This window comes from Centroberyx gerrardi, chromosome 7 (assembly GCF_048128805.1).
Source record: "Centroberyx gerrardi isolate f3 chromosome 7, fCenGer3.hap1.cur.20231027, whole genome shotgun sequence".
Taxonomy (NCBI): domain Eukaryota; kingdom Metazoa; phylum Chordata; class Actinopteri; order Beryciformes; family Berycidae; genus Centroberyx; species Centroberyx gerrardi.
This window is the reverse complement of record NC_136003.1, coordinates 29,993,065-30,013,064: the sequence shown is the minus strand read 5'-3', so window position 1 is coordinate 30,013,064 and position 20,000 is coordinate 29,993,065. Positions and strand designations below refer to the sequence as shown.

The window sequence follows — 20,000 nt, the reverse complement described above, 5'->3', positions numbered from 1 at the left end:
ACACACACAGTCACCACACACAATAGGGCAGTTGGCTCCTGTGTTTGCTCACAGAGTAGATTGGGGGTGAGAGCTCATCTGACATTTTGTTTGTACTCATCTTATTGACTCTGTCTGTGTGTGTGTGTGTGTGTGTGTGTGTGTGTGTGTGTGTGTGTGTGTACTGTGACTTCCCATGATCGTGGAGTCATAAAGACTGGCAAAGTGTTTTTCCTGCTGTTGAGAAAAGATGATAAAGATGGATCTACTGTACTGATGGACAGATGAAGTGGGAAGGCTGGGGAAACATGAAGAAATGCAAAGGATAAAACTTTTATGTATTTAGTAATTTTGTCACTTTTAGTCCAGTATGTTTGCAGAGAGTTTATACGGGAAAAGGTTATTGAGAAACGAAATGAGGGAGAGAGAGAGAGAGAGAGAGGAAGAGATGGATGGATGGATGTAGGGAGAGAGGGAGAGCTGGAGAGACGAAAGGAGTTTAACATAATAACTTCTATCTTTGTTTGTTATGTTAAGGTTTATGTCGAAAGTGAGTAGGGTTGCTGACGTCAAGCCTGTGTCATTCTCATCTGTGTGTGTGTGTGTGAGAGAGAGAGAGAGAGAGAGAGAGAGAGAGAGGAGAGAGTGAGACAGAGTTAGAGAAAGAGAGAAAAAAGAAAGTTGAGTGCATTTGTCAGATGTGTGAATGCGTGACTAGATGAGATGTTTCATAAAATGTCTGAAAATAACCTCGCAAGTCTCTCTCTCTCTCTCTCTCTCTCTCTCTCTCTCTCTCTCTCTCTCTCTCTCTCTCTCTCTCACACACACACACACACACACACACACACACAAGTCGTTTTTAAGGGAAGTGTGGAGGTGCTTTAGCCAACAGCGAAGGCATGGTGACTGACTGACAACCTGCATCTGAACAATGACGCACAACCTCTCTCTCTCTCTCTCTCTCTCTCTCTCTCTCTCTCTCTCTCTCTCTCTGTCTCTCTCTCTCTCTCTCTCCTGCTTGTTCTCCAACCCTGATACTGTTTTATGCAGAAAGTCTATTTTTTTCTTTTTTTTGCCCTCTCTTCTCTCTGCGTTCACACACTCAGCCGCTCAGCAGGTCAGGCGAGATGGAAATATCACCAGCTTAGGCCGTGATTTACATAAGAACAAGGGAAAATTACATCTGTTTGCTTTTATTGCTGGATAAGAACAAACACGGGCTCAGAGGGCTTGTGGATATAATGTTGCTGGGGAGGTTTGAGGTTTGATCCCTCCAAGTGAGTCACAGACTTTACAACGGCTTTGGGATCAGAATAAGATTTGGGGCTGTGGAGAGGGACGAACTTGAGGGAACAAAAGCAAACAGCTGCACTAGGCAAGATTTTTTTTATGTAAAACTAAACTTGTTTTATCCGAATAAACCACAACAGAGAAGAGCATCCCGTCCCTGCTAATCGAGACGCTGTAGATTCATCGTAGATTAAATTCTGGTGTCAGGTATGGCGGGAAATCTTCTTGGTGCGCAGTGAAAAGTTGAAACTTAAAGGAGGGGTATCATTTGCTTTTTCACCAATTTTATATAATTACCTGGTGTCTATAAAATACATCTGTGAAGTTTTTTTCAGTAAAAATCGTTTAGTTATAGCTTTAGCTATTCACTTCCCAGTGTTTGTTTCCCACCTACAAGAAAACAGGTCGTTTTACATAAGCAGCTTCTTATGCTAATGAGCTACTGCTCTGATTGGCTGGCCATTCTGGAAGGCCCGCCCTCCTCTTAGCGCTGATTGGTCGATTTCAGACAGTCCAGTGTCTACATAGAAACTGGAGCAAAATCTGACTGGCTTGTACAAGGGGGCGTGTTTTATAGTTGGTGACTCTGGGGAAATGGCATAGTAACATGATTCAATTTCTTTACTGTGATTACTTCACACCTCCAAGTACCAAAATCACCAGAAATACTAAGAATTGCCACATCCTAGGATACCCCCCCTTTAAAGTCGAGATGAAATGAAAAATGCCTTTTTAACCCTTTTAGATCACATCCCCGGTCATATTGTGCACCTATTTAACAATATATGCCAAAAAAAATACAAAAAATCAATTTCTTTGTGTTCTTATATCAAAATTCAATCATGTTTTCTTCCTGTAAAACAAAATATGCCGTGTGCTTACGTAAGCATGCCCGTAACTAATTTCAACCAATAATATCATGACATCCACCCATCAATCAATCTTCAACTTTTAGCGCACAGAGCTAAGAGGCTAAGATTCATTAGTTAGCTAGCTAGCAACAGCACGGTACTTCGGTGTGTCTTCGGGTGTTATGACACGCCCACTTTTCAACGTTCAAATCAAATTCCTCCCAACGTTACGTCCCGCCTGTCTTTCCTGTTTCACTCGGAAATACGTCACGATACGGAAGTTAGATACTCTCGAAATGCCGTTTCATCTCGACTTTAAGAGCGAAATGCAAAACCTTTTCCTAAACATCAGCGAGCGAGCACTCGGCCCTGAGAAAGCGGCTGAACCTCTTCATCACCTCCACCTCCACCTCCACCTCCACCTCCGCCTCCACCAGACGAACCCAACCTCCTGAAGAAGAAAGGAGAGTGCAGTTTGCTGAAGTCACATTACATCATTTCTGGGTAATGAAGTCCTTCAAACTTTCAAAAATTCAAACGCTTATCTCCTGCTGCCGCTTGGAGCCAGCCAAAGAACAAAGTTGACAAGCAGTCTAAATGTGTTGATGTGATACTGTATTGATCGGCTAAGAATGAACTATATATGCACATCGACATGGGTGCTGGGTTAAATGCCGAACATCAATTAAAAAGTAGAACCCGCACACCGAAGTATAATTGAACTCTTTATTGCATGACAGCGTTTCGATCCATGATGGATTTCCGTCAGGTCAAATTAGAAATGTCTTGAATCTGTGGCTTTGACCGCTCCACTCATCACTGCTGGCTGCTTGTAATGTTGCCGATCAATAAATTGTTGCTCCGGATTACAGCGTCAGCTAAATTCCTGAAACGTAAATGTAAAGATAAGATTTCACTACGTCTCTTTTTCTAATCAGTCCGTCTTCATATCATAATAATATATTAATCATATCTTTACCGATAATATAATAATCCGGAGGCATAATTACATTCACATGTTTGGGTTTCTCGCTTTGGAGTGGAAATTGATATCTGCTCGCTTTCCTCTTCCTAATACGTGTGTAGTATTATGTTAAGTATGGCAAGCATTACAAATCTGCCTTCTGTGTGTGTGTGTGTGTGTGTGTGTGTGTGTGTGTGTGTGTTGTATGTACATTCACAGACCAGCCAGGGTTTTATCCCACTAAGACAAGCAGATCATTTCACACGACACAGTAAATGAGTGGCGGGTTTTCATCCATCTGCCTCATACTGGTTATGTGTTATTGATATCATAATTTACATTTTCTTCATATTTTTATGCTGATATGTGATACCACACCCGTACTGAAAGCTACACCCTCTCTAAAATATATTATCATGATATGAAGTGACGTCTCATAAAACACAAATGTCCTTACAAGGTGGTACTTTTCTCTTTCCTTTTTCGTTTCCTATCCTTGGGACCCCAAATACACACACACACACACACACACACACACACACACCTATACACGAACACACTCTGACCATCCAGAGAGGAGTTAACCCCTGGGATACCTGTACTGTGTGAAACCCAACAGGCAGGCGCACCAGCGAAGCCTTTCACCCCCACTCTGTGTCCAGCAGACATGTAATAACATCATGTAATAACATCCTGTAATAACATCCTGTAATAACATCATGTAATAACATCATGTAATAACATCATGTAATAACATCATGTATCGACTCATACTTTATTCCCTCCGTCCGCTCCTCTCCCACATGTATTGTCTTAATTAAGACGGGGATCTGCTTGATTGGTACGATAATTACTTCCCACAACTGGCACTGCAGGGAAGAGATCAATACCTGTGATTGATCTGGATCAAGTGGTGCTGAGCTTGAGCATGATCTGGACGATGTTGTGGACTATAGGTGTAAGAATAGTAAGTGTGAGGTTAATATAGACGTAGTGGGTTTGAGAGCTTAGAGGAGTGTGGGTGTGAGGGAGTAGAGGAGGCGGTTACTGCAGGCGTCATGGGCCTAATTCAACAAAACATCTTTGTTGTGGGTGATTTGTCACTTCCAGCGCGCCTGTGAGAAGATTTCCCACTAATGACCGAACCCATCTCATCTCCTGAAATTAATCTGGGCGAATGGAGCGAATCTATGGGGTCTCAATTAGAGGGGGATGGGAGGGGGGGGGGGGGTGTTCTTCTCCGTTGCAGCCCCACTTTGTTATCTAGACTGAAAAGACAACCGGATTGTTACATAAAAACAAATCTTGCCTAGTTAAGATTCACTGTTTTATTTTACAGACATGCAGTTGAAGCATTCAATTAAAGATTATAAATTGTTTGGTGTCTACTTATTGTCATGTGTCCATGTATGGAGGAGAGCTATTCCATCCCATTATGCTGTAATTTCTACCACTTGTTGTGTGGCAGTAAAGATTCTATTTGATTCTGTTCTGTTCTGTTCTGTTCTGTTCTGGTCTGTTCTGTTCTGTTCTGATCTGTTCTGATCTGTTCTGATCTGTTCTGTTCTGTTCTGTTCTGTTCTGTTCTGTTCTGTTCTGGTCTGTTCTGTTCTGTTCTGGTCTGTTCTGTTCTGTTCTGTTCTGTTCTGTTCTGTTCTGTTCTGTTCTGATCTGATCTGTTCTGTTCTGTTCTGTTCTGTTCTGATCTGTTCTGGTCTGATCTGTTCTGTTCTGTTCTGTTCTGGTCTGTTCTGTTCTGTTCTGATCTGTTCTGTTCTGTTCTGTTCTGTTCTGTTCTGTTCTGGTCTGTTCTGTTCTGTTCTGATCTGTTCTGTTCTGTTCTGTTCTGTTCTGTTCTGTTCTGATCTGTTCTGTTCTGTTCTGTTCTGTTCTGTTCTGTTCTGGTCTGTTCTGTTCTGTTCTGATCTGTTCTGTTCTGTTCTGTTCTGATCTGTTCTGTTCTGTTCTGGTCTGTTCTGTTCTGTTCTGATCTGTTCTGTTCTGTTCTGTTCTGTTCTGTTCTGTTCTGGTCTGTTCTGTTCTGTTCTGATCTGTTCTGTTCTGTTCTGTTCTGTTCTGGTCTGTTCTGTTCTGTTCTGATCTGTTCTGTTCTGTTCTGTTCTGTTCTGTTCTGTTCTGATCTGTTCTGTTCTGTTCTGTTCTGTTCTGTTCTGTTCTGGTCTGTTCTGTTCTGTTCTGTTCTGTTCTGGTCTGTTCTGTTCTGTTCTGATCTGTTCTGTTCTGTTCTGTTCTGTTCTGTTCTGGTCTGGTCTGTTCTGGTCTGGTCTGTTCTGTTCTGTTCTGATCTGTTCTGTTCTGTTCTGTTCTGTTCTGTTCTGGTCTGGTCTGTTCTGTTCTGTTCTGTTCTGTTCTGATCTGTTCTGTTCTGTTCTGTTCTGTTCTGTTCTGTTCTGGTCTGTTCTGTTCTGTTCTGTTCTGGTCTGTTCTGGTCTGTTCTGTTCTGTTCTGATCTGATCTGATCTGTTCTGTTCTGATCTGTTCTGTTCTGTTCTGTTCTGGTCTGTTCTGTTCTGGTCTGGTCTGTTCTGTTCTGATCTGATCTGTTCTGTTCTGTTCTGATCTCTTCTGGTCTGGTCTGTTCTGGTCTGTTCTGTTCTGTTCTGTTCTGTTCTGTTCTGGTCTGTTCTGTTCTGTTCTGTTCTGTTCTGTTCTGTTCTGGTCTGTTCTGTTCTGTTCTGATCTGATCTGATCTGATCTGTTCTGTTCTGGTCTGTTCTGGTCTGTTCTGTTCTGTTCTGTTCTGATCTGATCTGATCTGATCTGTTCTGTTCTGTTCTGTTCTGTTCTGGTCTGTTCTGTTCTGTTCTGTTCTGATCTGATCTGATCTGATCTGTTCTGTTCTGATCTGTTCTGTTCTGATCTGATCTGATCTGATCTGTTCTGTTCTGGTCTGTTCTGTTCTGATCTGATCTGATCTGATCTGTTCTGTTCTGGTCTGTTCTGTTCTGTTCTGATCTGATCTGATCTGATCTGTTCTGTTCTGATCTGTTCTGTTCTGTTGAGTAACACTATTGAATTCACAGTACCTAAATTGTTTTAAATTGTCTGTGAAAAGTGTCTGAAATGACATAATGTTACAGGATGACAGAGTGTCATGTGTTTTGACACAAAGTATCTAATTGTTTTAACAATGGGAATTAGTCGTCAAGACGCCCGTGTACCGCCACTTACGATCAGGTGCAGGTTGGTCGCAGGAATAAGACAGTCCATAACAAGAAATGATCCAACCGCACACTGTTAGACTTCGTTGTTAACTTACATCTTTATTTTCTTAGGATCAGGCTTGAGAAGCGAACAGCGCGTTTCTCCAGTTGCTTCCTCAGGTTCGATCATTGATTGCACAATCACAGGTGTGACTTGGATCCTCGTCACATGATCATGCCGTCACTCATTTTAAACATTTTAACCATATAATATGTAAACCATATAATATATGCAAAAATAGAAGAAAATAGAAAAAACGAAACATTTAGATATAGGTGTAGGCTACACTAGAATACTATTAATCAAAAGCATGAAGGAGTAGCTCCACATTAGTCAAAACCCATTACTCAAAGGTATTAAATGAATAGGCTACACATTATGACCTAACTATTTCCCTAATTGTTTTGTTTTATTGTCTTTTATAATGTTTAATTCCTCTTGTTTCTGCTCCTTATTTGCTGCTGTCTTGTCCAGGTCTCCCTCGCTATAAGAGATACTGAATCTCAAGTGGACTTCCTGGTTAAATAAAGGTTAAAAGTATTTCAGTGGATTTCCAGTGCATTACAATGCATTACAATGTTAAGGTAAATCTGACTAACAGATTAGATTGATTAGATTGATTTTACTATATCAAAGGGAGAAATCAGAAAGGAGAGGAGGAGAGGGAGGAGGTTAGTGAATAGACGAAGGAGATAGAGAAAAAACAAAACGATGCAAAACCATACTTGTGTGTGTGTGTGTGCGTGTGTGTGTGTGTGTGTGTGTGTGTGTGTGTGTGTGTGTGTGCGTCAAAGCTGTGGAGAGCCTAGATGCTGCGTCACCGCTCTCCTCTATAGACGCTGATACAAACTGCTGGGCTGCAATTCGATTCCAATGAAATGCCTTTTTGTCTGTCTGTCCGTCAGCCGCACAAAGACCGGAGCGCCGCCTAGTGGCAAGAAGCAGACCGGCAGCTTGATACACACTGCTCACTCCTCAGCCAAATTAACCCAACTACCTGAACTACAGGAGGACAGAGAGAAAAGAAACTCCATGATTATCTGACAGCTTCATGTTTTCAATTCAAATGACAGAATTCTGGCTTCCAGCTGTTGTATTTAGCTGCAATATCAGACAATTTCAGACAACTGGCCTCAAAAAGGCTAGGGGGCTAATATCTATCTATCTATCTATCTATCTATCTATCTATCTATCTATCTATCTGTCTATCTATCTATCTATCTATCTATCTATCTATCTATCTGTCTGTCTGTCTGTCTGTCTGTCTCTATCTATGGAATTAAATCGAATTGAAATTTTGCCACTTTTTGTCACAATTTGTCAATGTTGGCACATCATTTTGTGCTTTAGATGACAACAAAAATACACAAACAGTCAAACTGAACATAAAAAAAACACAAACTTCATGGTTCTAGTCCGCTATTCATCACTAACAGATGCAGCCGCTGTACAAGTGTACAAGTACACATGTTTACGGCATCGCTGCTGCACTGTTGCCCCACCAAGATATCAGCGGTCAATCACACTCAAACCCAAACGCTGTGAGATCATGAGCCTCATCCTGCGGCTCCTCGGAGCACCCCGGGGTGCCACGAACCCCTCACCTCACCTGGAAGGCCAAGGGCAAAATGTCTGAAATATGACACAGCTGGTTCCTGTATACCTGGCACAAGTCTGATGTTTGTTGGTCGATTTCTTAGTTGATTTGGTAATCGAATTGGTAATCTAGTGATACTTTATCGATGGCCCATAGTGAAACAGTCTTTTCCCTTGCCCCTGTTCCAGGGAGGTCAAAGGTCAGGGATCAGCTACAGAACAGCTGTAGAGATTCAGTGTCTTGCTCAAGGACACTTCAGCATTGCAGATAGAGCCGGGCGACGTTGACAAAATCAAATATCACAATATTTTAGACCGAATACCTCGATATCGATAATGTGACGATATTTTGGCGGAATGAGTGGAAGATTCATAACATATTTACACACAAGAACATTTTGAAAATGAGTAATGGTCATTAGTAATCAGTAATGAGTAATAAGTAATGTGGATATGATGAGCAGGTAAAGCCAGAGCAGGCTGATAAGTTCAGAGAATTGTATCACTTTACTGTAACGCAGCTTTTAAGACCAGGAAGAAGTAACATCTAAGTTATTTAACAATATTACATAACCAAAATCTCATATCACAATAACGATATTATACGATATATCGCCCAGCCCTAATTGCGGGTGAGTGCTTTGTTGGAGTAATTTGTTGTTTTTCTCATGTTGAGCAAGCAACTGGAAAATCAGATCAGGGTGCCACGCAGTTAAAAATCCAGATTTTTTTGTTTGTGTTTTTTCCTTTAATGCAGCCTTTCAGTGTCATGGCCCAAAATGTCATCTGTTAACTCCATCAAATAACAGAGGACTGACTGCGTGTCCGGCGCCTTAGTAATGTGTTCATCATCACCATCTGACGCATTCGGCCTCTCCACCCACCCTTTTAGTACACACACACACACACACGCACACACACGCACACACGCACACTCTTTGGTAAAGTCTAACCCCTCCCTCCACCCAAGCGGGCGGTGCTGGTAAACAATATAAATGAAGGTGCAGCGTCCTGCAGCAGAGAACCAGAACCGTCAACCGGATCGAAGAGAAAAGATCTTCCACGGCAGAAACAGACCTGATCCGAGTCCTCCCCGCTATTAGGGCCCACCTGTTGCTCTCCAACTCTTCTCAAAGTAAGTCCTCACTCTGCTCAGTCTCTGCTTCACGCTGCACTGCAAAATGTCCGTCTGAACAAGTCATTCCATCGAGTTTCAGGTCTTAAGATCCTGTTGTTTTTTTCTTAAAACAAGTGAAAAATAAATGTAACACTTGGATGAGATAGGGGAACTTGTTTCCAATGCAAATAATCGTGTTTCAGAAATGTTCTTGACTCATGCAGGGCGTTGATCCTAGTGCCTAAAATGCCTAAAATAAGTTAAATTGCATTTTTTTTTTCACTTTTTGTTTTAAAGCGAAATAAGATTTTTAGACTGAATATAAGTCAACCTTGCAACTCTTGTGTGCAAAAGTAAAAAAAAAAAAAAAAAAAGCCTTTATTCTTTATTCAACGCTTCTTCTCCCGCCATACAAACATAAAGGCTTCAACTTTTGCATACAAAAGAAGAGTGCCTTGCTTTTTATTATTCTTTTACCCTCGACTCCAATCAGCTCTTTTCTTTGCAAACAGACTAATGGTTTGGAGAAGCATAAAACAAACTGCATGAGACTAAATGACTTGTCGGGATCGACAGTTTGCAGCGTGAGACGATTTGACGAATGAAACCGGATCGTTTAAAGTTTAAAGCCTGTAAAGTTAAACAGTCTCTTGTGTGACTGTTGGAGTGATTCTAGCGATGCAATTTTGGCAATTAGTCATGGAAAAACTGCACGAGCAGAAGCGTTGTGTTCAGTTTCAGCAGCTCATCCTCATCGCGCTGTTCACTCCTTCTGTGAAACTCCTGCTGTATGTTAACCGTTTGAGGATTGATCATATAGAAAATGACTCAATCCAGTTCAGAGGCTGATGTGGAGTTTTGGGTCAGAGAGGTTTCCCAAATATAATCCTACAGTTTGGACAGTTTGTTCGTCTATATTCACTTTAAATTGAGGTAAAAAAAAAATGTACCTTCCTACAGTGATGCTCAGTGCGTTTTTAGAAAGTGTTTCAGCACCACGGAGAGCGCCTGTGGGATCGGGTCCAGTTATAGCTTGTTGCTCCTCGCTGTGGTCAGATACATGTAAACTATACTGTAGCTTACAGGACTATCACAGTATAAGTTACAACCCAAAGAGGCATGAAAGTATTCCAGAAAGCCATCTCTGTCTCTTAATCATTGTAGTTGCTTGTTTAATCGCATTGCATTTCACGTTGCATAACAATACCTACTGACGCTCTTTTCCAGGATGATTTCCACTGAGTGCGACAGTAGAATGAGCTTTAATTCCCAGATGGGCAACAATACAAGCAGGCAGTAATGAGGAGAGCCAGGGTCACATTCCTGTGATCCCATGAGCTTGAGATAGAGAAGTGCGAGGAAAGGAAAGGAGAGAAACCAGTTAACGAGTCTTTACTTAAGGAGTGAAGGAGAGAGATAGAGGGGGGTTGACTGAAAACAATTCAAAAGACCTGTTGCTCATTATTGCTTGACACTATTCCTATCAGTATCAATACAGCTCTATTCGTTATGTACAAGTTTTAAAAATCGTATGAGTAGGCAGAGGGGTTTTTTTTTTGTTAGAGAGCGCAGTTGAACTCATGGACAGCGCCGTGCGGAAAACAAAAAACGCAAAACAGCCTTGAATTGAAGCTGGCCGATTCAGCAGCAGATATAGGCTAGTTATTAAAAACATATTAACATTACAAAACAGATTAGATTTTCAACATTTTCCAAGCAGAATTTAATCACCATTTAATCTCCAAATCATTGTTTCCCATTGTAAATGATTCGTTTAACAAGTGAAAGAACTGGCATTAAAATGTCATCAGTTCAAATATCATTATTTAACCTGCTGAAGTATATTTTCATTTTATAAGCCAGTTTACAGGAAAAACGGCGAACTGGCAAAAAATGTTAAAAAAGAACAAAAAAAATCCCTAAAATGTCAAACGCCACTTTTTCTCAAGATACAAAGTAATAGGCTGTAACTGTCTGATCATAATTTAGGATGGAAATCGAGCAGCTACAACATGATGCACCGCACCGTTAGACGCCCGTCAGCAGATCCGCATCCTGAATGATGTCCGTTTCATAACAGCATCATGCCCGCAGCCTCCCGCTGATGTGTGAAATTAGTTTTCTCTATTGAACTCAATCCGTTTTCTTCATCTTCCCGGGGCTCTAAACAATGCTCAGCCAAGGGAGTCTGACAATAAGTCAATCCGCCGCAGCCTGAAGCCTCCGGGTCTTTACATGATATATATTGACTCGTTTAGCTCCTTCACATCCCTCTATTGACTTGTCAACCGACTTAGACTGACAGGAACATTTCTTGGGGGAAAAACTGACACCGTCGTTCCTGCTCCATACCCGAGGAGAGGTTTGACACGCACCAAACGTTTTTCTCATTAGAAAAAAAAGGAGAAAATGTCTTTATCCGCCGCCATCCCTCCGCTTTTATGTCTACTTTAGAGTTTTCTGAGGTGTCGTGGGATTAATTCAATCAAACATCCGTGATAGGAGGCGCCCGTTTGGTAACCCCAGACACCTATTTTCATTTTGTTATTGATTTTTGACAAATTATTTTCCTCGTTTACCACCGCTGGTCCCTGCTGAATGTGATGCTGTCCATCTGCCTCAAAACTTTGACCAGGTATCATCACCATAACCAGTGATGTAGGCTAGTGGGTAAATAAAAAGGTGATATAGGCTACACCCTCATCTCCAGTCTTGGTCATCATAAGGCAAAAAGCCACTAAGAGAGACACAAATCAATTAATTAAGGCTTTTTTTGTTAAAAAACCCTAAGTTTAAATAACTTGCATCTGTTTAATATTACTTAGTGTGATGTTTACTTCAAACGTATGTCATGAAGCTTTTTCTCTGCCTTGAAGGAGGATTAACTATAAAAACAATAAGATCTGAGCCAAGCCAACTTTGATCGAGTCAGTCTCAAGTCTTGAGGCACAAGAATCCAGTATCAGTTTAATACCTTAAAGAAAACGAAATATCTAGGACTTTTCAATGCAATATGGTTTTAATAGGATAAAAACTTGGTAAGAGCATCATGAGTTTGATTTCTATAATCAGTTTCAACTTCAATAAATTCAATCATTCCATACAAATTCAGAAAACAGAATTTAAATTCAGTCGTCTGCTGGAACAAATCTCATCACTTTCAATCTGAGTCATTTACACAAACACAAGATCTCAAGTCAAGACTTTAGAAACCTTTTCAAGTCGTCAGAGTACAAGTCAGAGTCGAGTCCCAAGTCACCAGAACCCAAGTCAAGTCTTCATGCATTAAGTCTCAAGCAATTAAAACTGTGACTCGAGTCCCCACCTCTGCACGGGACCCATTGCGTTCATAACTCCTGACTCCTTCCTGTCCCGTCACAGATGGCCGTGATGCTGAAGCCGTGGACGGTGCTGGTGGCGGTGGTGCTGTGTGTGTTGGTGTGTCTGGGGACCCTGGCGGACGCCTACCCCCCCAAACCAGAGAACCCCGGTGAAGACGCCCCGCCCGAGGAGCTGGCCAAGTACTACACCGCCCTGAGACACTACATCAACCTGATCACCAGGCAGAGGTGCGCACACACACACACACACACACACACACACACACACCATCACAGTTCTCTGCAGCCATTGACAATTTCATTTAGTAATTTTCCTTCAGTAGGCATGTGTGTTTGTGTGGGTGCATATGTGTGGTGTGTATTCTTGTTTTTCTATACTTGTGAGGGTCAAATGTCCTCACAAGGATAGAAAGATGGGGCAAAATCCTGCAAAGTGAGGACATTCTGCCACCAGTTTAGGATTAGGATTCAGGTTTATGGTTAAGATTAGGGGTTAGTGAATTAATGTAGTAGTAGTACGGAAAAGTGTGTGTGTGTGTGTGTGTGTGTGTGTGTGTTTGGGCTAATGCAGCGTCCCGTAAAATGACTTCACCCTCCTGCCTGCGACTTCAGACTGCACCTTTCATCTATTTCTCTTCTGTTTAATGGACCATTTGCCCTCGAAACACTGAAAGAAACTTTTCGCCCCAAATTGATTCTGCTTTCAGGTTTTAACGTCATAAAAGAAACAACAGCTGGACTCTTAATGTTGCAGTTTGCCCTTTCGCCTGTCCCCGCTTCATTCTGTATTATAGAGAGGTCATTACACCCACGGAGGTCTCTGCATTTCCCGCTCATACTTCAGCCTGGAGCTCTGTCTGTCTAACCCTCACAGTGTGTGATGATCCTCCCTACACACACACACACACACACACACACACACCTCCGCCCCACACAACGGTAGCTCAGTAGATTAGATTACTGGCCACTCTCCAAAACCTCCAGGCCTCCAAATCAACGGGACCAGAGCAATAAAATCGGTACAGATGGACCCAAGAAAGAATCCCAAATCCAGTTAGCGGGGTCTGAGCCGAGGCCTGCTGCTCTCAGGTATAAAAGTCTCTGGCATCGAATTGGCAGATGGCATATTTTTGATTTGAAGCAGTCTGGCTCGTAGGGGAAAGCGAGCCACAGCAGCCTCCTGCGGTTCCTGCTCCTATTCATGAAATTCAAATAGGTCGTTGATATTTAGATACTCGGTTTAAAGAAGACTCCCAGCGCCGCAGAAAGTCAATGAGCTCAAAGTAGGACCTTTTTTACATTTCACTGGAGACAAAACGGCTGCATCGAGAGCTGTAGATGAAAATATATACGAAAAAAAGACGTAGAGGCCTAATGTATTGGTTATGTAAACGTTTGGCTGTGTTGAATATAATGCATAATACAGCAGGGAAACGTGATAAGAGCTCAGCTTTAGGCTACGCACTAAAGATAAAGTTGGATGGATCTGATGCAGTCTAGCGCCATTTGTACATAATTAAATATTCTATAGATCCATGGCCTTGTGTAACTGGACAAATATTATACTGGCATTCAGGAGAAGAATGGCAGTAAGTTGAGAGAAAGGAAGACAGAAAGACAGAGACAGAGAAATCGAGAAAAAACACAGAAAGACAAGAACAGACAAAGCAGAAAGACAGTCAGATAGAGAGAGAGACAGTCAGATAGAGAGACAGAGACAGTCAAAGAGAGAGAGAGAGAGAGAGACAGAGAGAATAAGCTAGAAAGAGAAGGAGCGACTAGGGAGATATATGGGTTGAGACAGGTCATTATCAGAGGGGAAAACATTTTACATCCTGATGCGTCGCACTGTGTGACAACTGTGACAGAGCTGTGTGATTGCTTTCCTACGGGCCAAGACACACACACACACACACACACACACACACACACACACACACACAGGGGTGTAACGAAGCATCATATTGGGTGTCGGGGTCGTAGGGGGAGGTGGAACAGGTGGCTGATAGGAAAAGAGAGGAACTACAGGTCACACTGCAGGGGTTGTGTTGAATAGTGCTGAAAACACTCTGTTTCGCATGCACACACACACACACACACACACACATCCGTGCAAACTTTTTGTTCAACGCCTCTGTGATTTTACAGTCTCACCTTCCTCGGACCCCTGGTTTCCCTATCAAGAGAATGATAAGACTCATCCAGACTTGGAAATGAGACACACACACACACACACACACACACACACACACACACACTCGCTCACACAGGTACAATTTGAATCTGGCTGTGAAATGAAAGCATTAGGAACACAGGAGGAGAACAACTGAACCAGAATATTAGATAGGCAGACAGACAGGTAGGCAGGCAGGTGGGCAAGTAAGCAGACAGACAGATAGAGAGGCAGATAAATAGGCAAGAAGGAAGGAGAAACACACACAGCAGCTAATTTGATTGAGACTGGATGAAAAGTGATTTACGTGAGCATAAAACACATCGCATCTCTTTTTATCTTAAGGGGAAATGTGAGTAAAAACAGTAGGAGAGGATGGTTGTAAAATAACAGGAATAGGTGAAGAATAACGTGCTTCTTTCCTGTACGTGTAGCATTTTAACATCAATAAAAGATGAACAAATTCATTCAAAAGAAGCCTGTCAGCCTCTATCAGCCTCTACTCTGCATCCTAACATAGTTTCTCCACCTGGTGGATCTGGAGGGAAATCTGCTGGATCGCTTTACGGCACAAAACAGGAAGAGGTTCTGTTCTTCCAGAGCAAACGGAGCTAAAGCTGAAAGAGTTTCTGGCAGCAGATGGTGGAAGGAGGGAAAGGAGGATGGAGAAATCACTTCCAACATGTTGATCCTCTTCAGGGAGGGGGAGGGGGGGGTGGGGAGCAACGGGGCTGGTGGGAAATGTAGTCTTAATGTGGAGAAACACTAGAACTAACATATAGATAGATAGATAGAGGAGACCAATCTTCTCCACTATGCTCTCATTTGTTTACAATAATTATATCAAGATAGCACAATTAATTTGAGATGTAACACATATTTCAGAGAAATTTGCTATCAAACTGCAATCTCATCTCATCTCTCTCTCTCTCTCTCTCTCTCTCTCTCTCTCTCTCGCTCTCTCTCTTTCTCTCTCTCTCTCTCTCTTTCTCTCAGGTATGGAAAGCGTTCAGCCCAGGAGGATGTGATGGCAGAGCTGCTGTTTGGTGGAGACAGCAACAGAGACCAGAGATCAAGGTAATAAATACACACACACACACACACACACACACAAGAGTCATGTGACCTGTAATGAATACACACAACTGACAATTTATAAAAAAAACTAAAAAAAACAAGCAATTATTGTTCTCATTCCTGTTTGTCTCTCTCCGCAGATACGACGACTCCTACATGTGGTGACTCCGCCGCTTCTCTCCCTCCTCATCGGGCATTCCCTCTGGGTGTGACCCACAATGCACCTGGAGGGGCCGACATGTGCCTCTCACCTCTAGCCCCTGACCCCTGACCCCTGACCACAACCACAACCAATGACCATCACTGACCGGAACACAACCTCTCTCTCTCTGTCTCCCCCTCTCTCTCTTTCTGTCTCTCTCTGTGTCTCTCTCTCGTTGCCTCTCTCCCACCATCTCACATCTTTCTCATGACAAGAAAATTGTACATAATTTATTATTGAAATAAAGATATATATCAGATCAGAGCTACTAATCAAGAGGTGGAACCCTGTCTGTGTGTGTGTGTGTGTGAGTGTCAACGTCCCTCTGCTGTCCTACACTGTGTAGAGGAGGACATTCTTGTTTTACTGTTGCTACTGTAAAAATTAATATCGGAATAAATTAATAAAAACTTTTCTGTGTGATTAAAGACTGTGTGGAGTTTCCTTCAGGGAACATCAGTCAGTCCACTGGGTCAGATTCTGGGTAAAGTCTGGATTGCTTTATGGCACAAATGTGAAACTGCTTTACAGCACAAAACAGGAAGAGGGCGCTGTTCTTCTTTGTCAATAAATCATTACCAGATTTTGAGACAGTAGTACAATTACCATTTAAAAAAACGAGACCATGTCTGAGAAGATTGGCAGCCTCTACTCTGCATTTTACACTGTTTCTCCACCTGGTGGATCTGGAGGGAAATCTGCTGGATCGCTTTACGGCACAAAACAGGAAGAGGTTCTGTTCTTCCAGAGCAAACGGAGCTGAAGCTGAAAGAGTTTCTGGCAGCAGATGGTGGAAGGAGGGAAAGGAAGATGGAGAAATCACTTCCAACATGCTGATCCTCTTCAGGAAAGCGAAATATGCCAAGTAAGGGACGGGGGGAATTGTGGAATTCATTTTGAGAAACACCCAACAGTACCACTGGTGTGTGATAGAGGAGACCAGTCGTATCGAGAATGGTCTCATTCGTTTACGGTAATTTTATCAAGGCATCACAATTAATTTGACAAAGATATAATAGTGTTTAAAAAGGCTACACAGCACCTTTAAATTACAATTAATCACAGTTAAATGTGCCCTGCGGCTGGTAATCCAGACATGGCAGGTGCCGCATCGCTGAAGCAACTGTCCTGTCACTGGGTAAATTGTTTCAAATCAGTGAAGGGAATAGTGGGCGGTAAAATCATTGTTTTCCCACCGATTTTTTCCTAAAATCTGCAGATAATCAGAAGGATGCGTGTAGTAATTTGTGCCAACAAGAGTGATGCAATCCCTCTTCACCCCATCTGATCAGCTCAGTCGTCTCAGGTTGACTCATCACAGGTGCAGTACTGCAGTCTCTCCACCACATGCTGCTGTTGCACTGTTTTAAAGTCGGTCCAGTACGACAGCATCTCTCCAGCTCGGAGCTGGACTTGGGACTGAGTGTTGTCTGAATGGGTTTATAGCTGATATAACAGAGGACTGCTGCATCATACAGGACAGGGAAAAGACAGACACCGAAAATCACAGAAGGGACTGGACTCAATGAGGCTTTTCCAGCTATAACCCCAGGCCCGTCACAACCTGCCTTTATTATCACCACATACACTTACAGTCATCACTAACGCCAATGGTGATAATAAATATTTTTTGTTAGTTTGCTATAGCTGAATAATAAAGAGGTTTGTTAGAAATATCTGTCTAAACTGCAAAATGAAAGAAAATGACAAAACACAAAGAAAAAAAGCATTGGCATCGGCCCTTTAATTCTGCTCCGTCATACAAGCAGCCGCACCACGGTCTCCATAGCTGCGTCAAGCTCCCAGAAATATCCACAATACGACCGGAAGTAAGGCGATTTTGCCTTCAAAATAAAATGAAAATCAAAGAAAAATGAAATCTTGGGGTGAGCAGAACAACAGCTGTATTGAAACACTTACTGGAATCATTCCATTTTTACAATGCATGTCTACACACCTGCACCGTCTGTGTGTAGCCTAGACTTGTTAATGTGAACAATACACATTTTGCATATATTCGCTGTAAATGAACAGCTGTTTTCATTCTCATTGTTATATATTGCATATATTTTGATATTTTGCAATGTTTCCATCTATTTTATACTGCATATATTTAGTATATGTGGTATATTTATATTGTACATACGCTGAATTCATTCTTATTTGGCCTCAGTAAGTTACTTTGCACACTTTATCATTGCTGTAATCCATATGTTTTCCTCTTTTATTCATACATTTGGCTTAACATGATGTAGTGCTGAATTTAGTTGCATAAGTTTATATGGTGCCTATTTGCTCTATTCTTTTTTATATTCTATTTTCTGTTTACATTTTGTTGTTTCTCTGCTGCATCTTATTGCTATTTGCGACTGAAACAACCGCATTTCCCCATGTGAACGATTGAAGTTTCATCTTACCTAATCCGTGTTTCATGTCAAGTCAGCCTGGATAAAGTCTCAATAAGGGTTTTATTTTGACATTTCACGGGAAGTATCGTGTAGTATTCTCTCGCGCTTGACGCTGGTCCTGTCGATGACGGCGAGCGGAGCCCAGACGACAACAAGGAGAGCACGAGACATCACGGATCGCAGGGTTTTCTTGTCTGGAGGAACCCTGTCTTACTGCGCTGAGAGGTGAGCAGAACGATGTTTACCGACCCACATTTTCTCACGGAGGGAAAATGTATTACTGTTCAGTTTTTGTTTCTTGTGCATTTTTTCTTTCTCTTCCCAGTGATGCTCGTTCATTGTGTAAGAGAGCGAGCCACACTGGGGCAGGGTGTTGTAATTGGTGCGCGCGTGTGTGTGTGCGCGCGTGTGTAATAATGCTATCCGGACTAAAATTCAGCTATTATTGTGTTTGAATTGCTTTTTCTGCATATGTATGCTTTGTGTGCGTACCCCATTGTGTGTGTGTGTGTGTGTGTGTGTGTGTGTGTGTGTGTGTGTGTATGTGTGTGTGTGTGTGCTGGGAGGGGAATGCACTTTGGGTGATGTTACCAATACAAAATTGACCAAAATAAAAAGTATCAAATCAATAAAAATAACTAATCAGTGTATGAGACGATACCCCCCTCTCCAACACGCACGCACACACAACACACACGCGCGCACGCACACGCAAACACACGCACACGCTCTGTGTTTGGGTTTTGTAGGGGTGCAGAGGTTCAGCTGACGAAAACCGTGACCACGCACTCGCCTCTCTCGCGTGCACGTCCCAGCAGGAGGCCACATGGGGCAGAGATACATCTCTCTGTTTGAAATGACACTTCACTAAATTACTGTTAAAGGAATGACGTCACAGCACCATCCTCTGTTTTGTTTTCTCTTTGCATGGGAGAGAAGATCAAGTCAAACCTCACTGGAGGATCTGGCACTTTAATGTTTCCTAAATATCGGAAATATCGGCTTGTATATTTTGTGGAAGGTGATTTTAAATCTTTACTCTGAATCTTTAGTGGTGAATTCGGCTTATATGATCCACCAAGCAGCTCTTATTTCAGTGAAATGTCAACTTCATAAGTGGTTGGCCTGTTCTTCTTGCAAGATTCTTCTTCTTCTTCTTCTTCTTCTTCTTCTTCTTCTTCTCCGTTTGTCTTCTTCTTCGTTTGTCTTCTTTGTTTCGTATGTTTTTACAGCTTCCACTGAGTCAACATGTTTTACCATGGAGGAAACAAAGGCCTTATGGTCATAGTTTGATGTGAAATCTATATTACACCAAAGTCATCAAGGGAAAAAACTATTACATTAATTAAATATAATATATATGAATGCTGAGTAGCTACATTGTACATTTCGTGGATATTTCTACTCTAACCGGACAGATAATGTAACGCTGAATGTTGTTAACCACTCAGTGTTGAATAATGTCTGCTGCCATGGATGAGACACCCTGTTGTTTTCTGTGCTGGTTTTGAAAACTGAATTTCCAACAGACAGTATTGTATCTTCAAAATAAGTCAACTTTATTTATAAACAGACTATTAACAAACGGGAACAGGGGGCATCAAAACATGAAACTGTGACATGGAAAGAAGATAACGTGTGTGTGTGTGTGTGTGTGTGTGTGTGTGTGTGTGTGTGAATGCCAGGCAACATCTTGTATCTTTTACATATTAGCACACCCGAGCAGATGGAAGATAGTGGGAGACGGAGGAGGAGGAGGAGGAGGAGGGAGGGGGGG

General features: G+C 42.1%; 1 protein-coding gene across 1 annotated transcript; it reads left to right on the top strand.

The window, feature by feature from the left end:
* Window positions 1-8,924: 8,924 nt before the first annotated feature.
* On the top strand, window positions 8,925-16,226 carry pyya (peptide YYa). The gene is made up of 4 exons (XM_071917540.2): window positions 8,925-9,040; window positions 12,404-12,591; window positions 15,533-15,613; window positions 15,754-16,226. The coding sequence occupies exons 2-4, from the start codon at window positions 12,404-12,406 to the stop codon at window positions 15,776-15,778; spliced, it is 294 nt and encodes a 97-aa protein (XP_071773641.1). The 5' UTR covers window positions 8,925-9,040; the 3' UTR covers window positions 15,779-16,226.
* Window positions 16,227-20,000: the final 3,774 nt, after the last annotated feature.